This window comes from Scylla paramamosain, chromosome 10, assembly GCF_035594125.1.
Source record: "Scylla paramamosain isolate STU-SP2022 chromosome 10, ASM3559412v1, whole genome shotgun sequence".
Classification (NCBI taxonomy): Eukaryota; Metazoa; Arthropoda; class Malacostraca; order Decapoda; family Portunidae; genus Scylla; species Scylla paramamosain.
In genome coordinates this window covers 26,111,973-26,114,518 of record NC_087160.1, presented here as the reverse complement: position 1 = coordinate 26,114,518, position 2,546 = coordinate 26,111,973, and the positions used below count along the sequence as shown (strand labels likewise).

The 2,546-nt window shown below is 44.1% G+C and overlaps 1 protein-coding gene across 1 annotated transcript; it reads right to left on the bottom strand.

Annotated features, from left to right (window-relative positions):
* Positions 1-766: 766 nt before the first annotated feature.
* On the bottom strand, positions 767-2,224 carry LOC135104545 (transcription initiation factor TFIID subunit 1-like). Its single transcript, XM_064012119.1, has 3 exons — positions 1,868-2,224; positions 1,115-1,366; positions 767-901 (listed from the first exon to the last, which is right to left on the bottom strand). Exons 1-3 carry the CDS (start codon positions 2,222-2,224, stop codon positions 767-769), a joined length of 744 nt encoding a protein of 247 aa, XP_063868189.1.
* Positions 2,225-2,546: the final 322 nt, after the last annotated feature.

Genomic DNA, 2,546 nt, shown 5'->3' with positions numbered 1-2,546 from the left:
ACGGGTGGTCTTGAGAAGTAGGGCGTACTCCTTTGCCACTCGTCCTTCTCCAGCGCAATTTTATTTCGACTTCTTTTAACGGCTCTAATGGAAGTAAATGGGGTTTTCAAGGGAGCTTTGGTGATAACTATGTCAATTCAAGGATTCAGGATCATAAACGAGTAAAACTTTAATGAGAATCCAAATAACCATATCTTTGGCTTTGAAAAGTGTCGCAGGTAGAGAACAAAGCGCGTAAAAGTACGCGAGTTGGAGTCTTCAAGAGTGTTTTCATGATTCTAACGGTAATCCAGCAAGAATCCTTGATCATAGTTGGTAAAAATGCACAAGAGAAAGCGACCCATCATCTACATGGCTTTGAAAAGTGTGTAGTTAGAGCACAAAGCGTTTAAGAATACGAATTTTAAAGTTTTAAAACGTGTTTTCATGATTCCAGTGGCAATTTAATAAGGATGCAGCTGTGTTGTGCTGCATCATCTTTCAGCTAAACACCCCCAAAGATTTGAAAAGTGTCTCAGCTTGAGAACAAAGCGTTTAAGAATATGAGTCCATATGTCACTGCTTTAATATGGTAGATAGAGAAGCTTTACGAAGCCCACTACACTGCCAGCCCATCAGGCGCATGGAAGCCACAACACAGCTCATTCACCATCCTTCCATTGTCACTAGACAGGAATATTCAGTCGAAGCTCTCCGTGAAGAAAGAAAATTTGTTTGAATAAAGTGCACAGCGAGGAAATGTTTGCGTGTAGGCGATTGTGTTGTGTTATGTTGTGTTGTGTTGTGTTGGGTTGTGTTGTGTTGTGCTGTGCTGTGCTGTATTGTATTGTGTTGTGTTGTGCTGTGCTGTGCTGTATTGTGTTGTGTTGTGCTGTGCTGTGCTGTACTGTGTTGTATTGAGCTGTATTGTGTTGTGTTGTGTTGTGCTATGCTGTGCTGTGTTGTGTTGTGCTGTATTGTGTTGTGCGTGATGTGCTGTGCTGTGCTGTGCTGTGCTGCACTGTGTTGTGTTGTGTTGTGCTGTCTTGTGTTGTGCTGTAGTGTTGTGTTGTGTTGTGCTGTGTTGTGCTATATTGTGTTGTGTTGTGCTGTGTTGTGTTGGGCTGTGTTGTGCTGTCTTGTGTTGTGCTGTGTTGTGCTGTGTTGTGTTGTGCTGTATTGTGTTGTGTTGTGGTGTGTTGTGCTGTATTGTGCTATGTTGTAATGCATTCTGCTGTGCTGTGCTGTGCTGTGTTGTGCTGTATTGTGTTGTGCTGTATTGTGTTGTGTTGTGCTGTGTTGTGTTGGGCTGTATTGTGTTGTTATGCTGTGTTGTGCTGTGCTGTGCTGTGTTGTGATGTGATGTGCTCTGCTGTGCTGTGTTGTGCTGTATTATGTTGTGTTGTGTTGTGTTGCGTTGTGTTGTGTTGTGTTTTGCTGTGTTGTGCTGTGCTGTGTTGTACTGTATTGTGCTGTGTTGTTCTGTGTTGTGTTGTATTGTGTTGTGCTGTGCTGTGCTGTGCTGCGCTGTATTGTGTTGTTTTGTGTTGTGTTGCGCTGTATTGTGTTGTGTTGTGTTGTGCTGTGTTGTATTGTGTTGTGCTGTGTTGTGATGTATTGTGTTATGTTGTGCTGTGTTGTGTTGTGCTGTGTTGTGTTATGCTGTGCTGTGCTGTGTTGTGCTGTATTATTTTGTATTGTGTTGTGCTGTGTTGTGGTGTGCTGTGCTATGCTGTGTTGAGTTGTGCTGTATTTTTGTTGCGTTGTGCTGTGTTGTGCTGTATTGTGTTATTATGTTGTGCTGTGCTGTGTTGTGCTGTGTTGTGCCGTATTGTGTTGTGTTATGCTGTGTTTTGCTGTGCATTTGTTGTGTTGTGCTGTGCTGTACTGTGTTGTGCTGTATTGTGTTGTGCTGTGTTGAGCTGTGCCGTATTATGCTGTGTTGTGCTGTGCTGTGCAGCATTGTGTTGTGCTCTGCTGTGCTGTGCTGTGGCGTATTGTGTTGTGTTGTGATGTGCTGTGTTGTACCGTATTGTGTTGTGCTGCGCTGTGCTGTGCCGTATTGTGTTGTGCTGTGCTGTGTTGCATTGTGCTGTATTGTGCTGTGCTGTGCTGTGCTGTGTTGTGCTGTGCTAAATTGTGCTGTTTTGTGCTGTATTGTGCTATACTGTGCTGTGCTGTGCTGTGCTGTTCTGTGTTTTGCCGTGCCGTGCCGTGTTGTGTTGTGTTGTGTTGACGCAGCCATTTTTTTTTTTTTTATGTGGGAGAGGGACCGGCCAAGGGCAACAAAATTGCAATAAAAAGTCCAGTTTCTTTTATTTTTTTTATTTTGTCTTTTGTTCACACACACACACACACACACACACACACACACACACACACACACACACAGGCATCCACTCTTGCCGGCTTGCGAGGTTACAACTCCCCTATCTACTTCCGCACTTATGTTTTCAGGTGAACCGTCAGGTAGACAGAGGCTTTTAGCGTCAAAGGAGATCAACCCAAACAGTCTCTGCATGGCGGGGATTCAAACCCTGAAACTCTTGACCGTAAGCCAAGCGAGT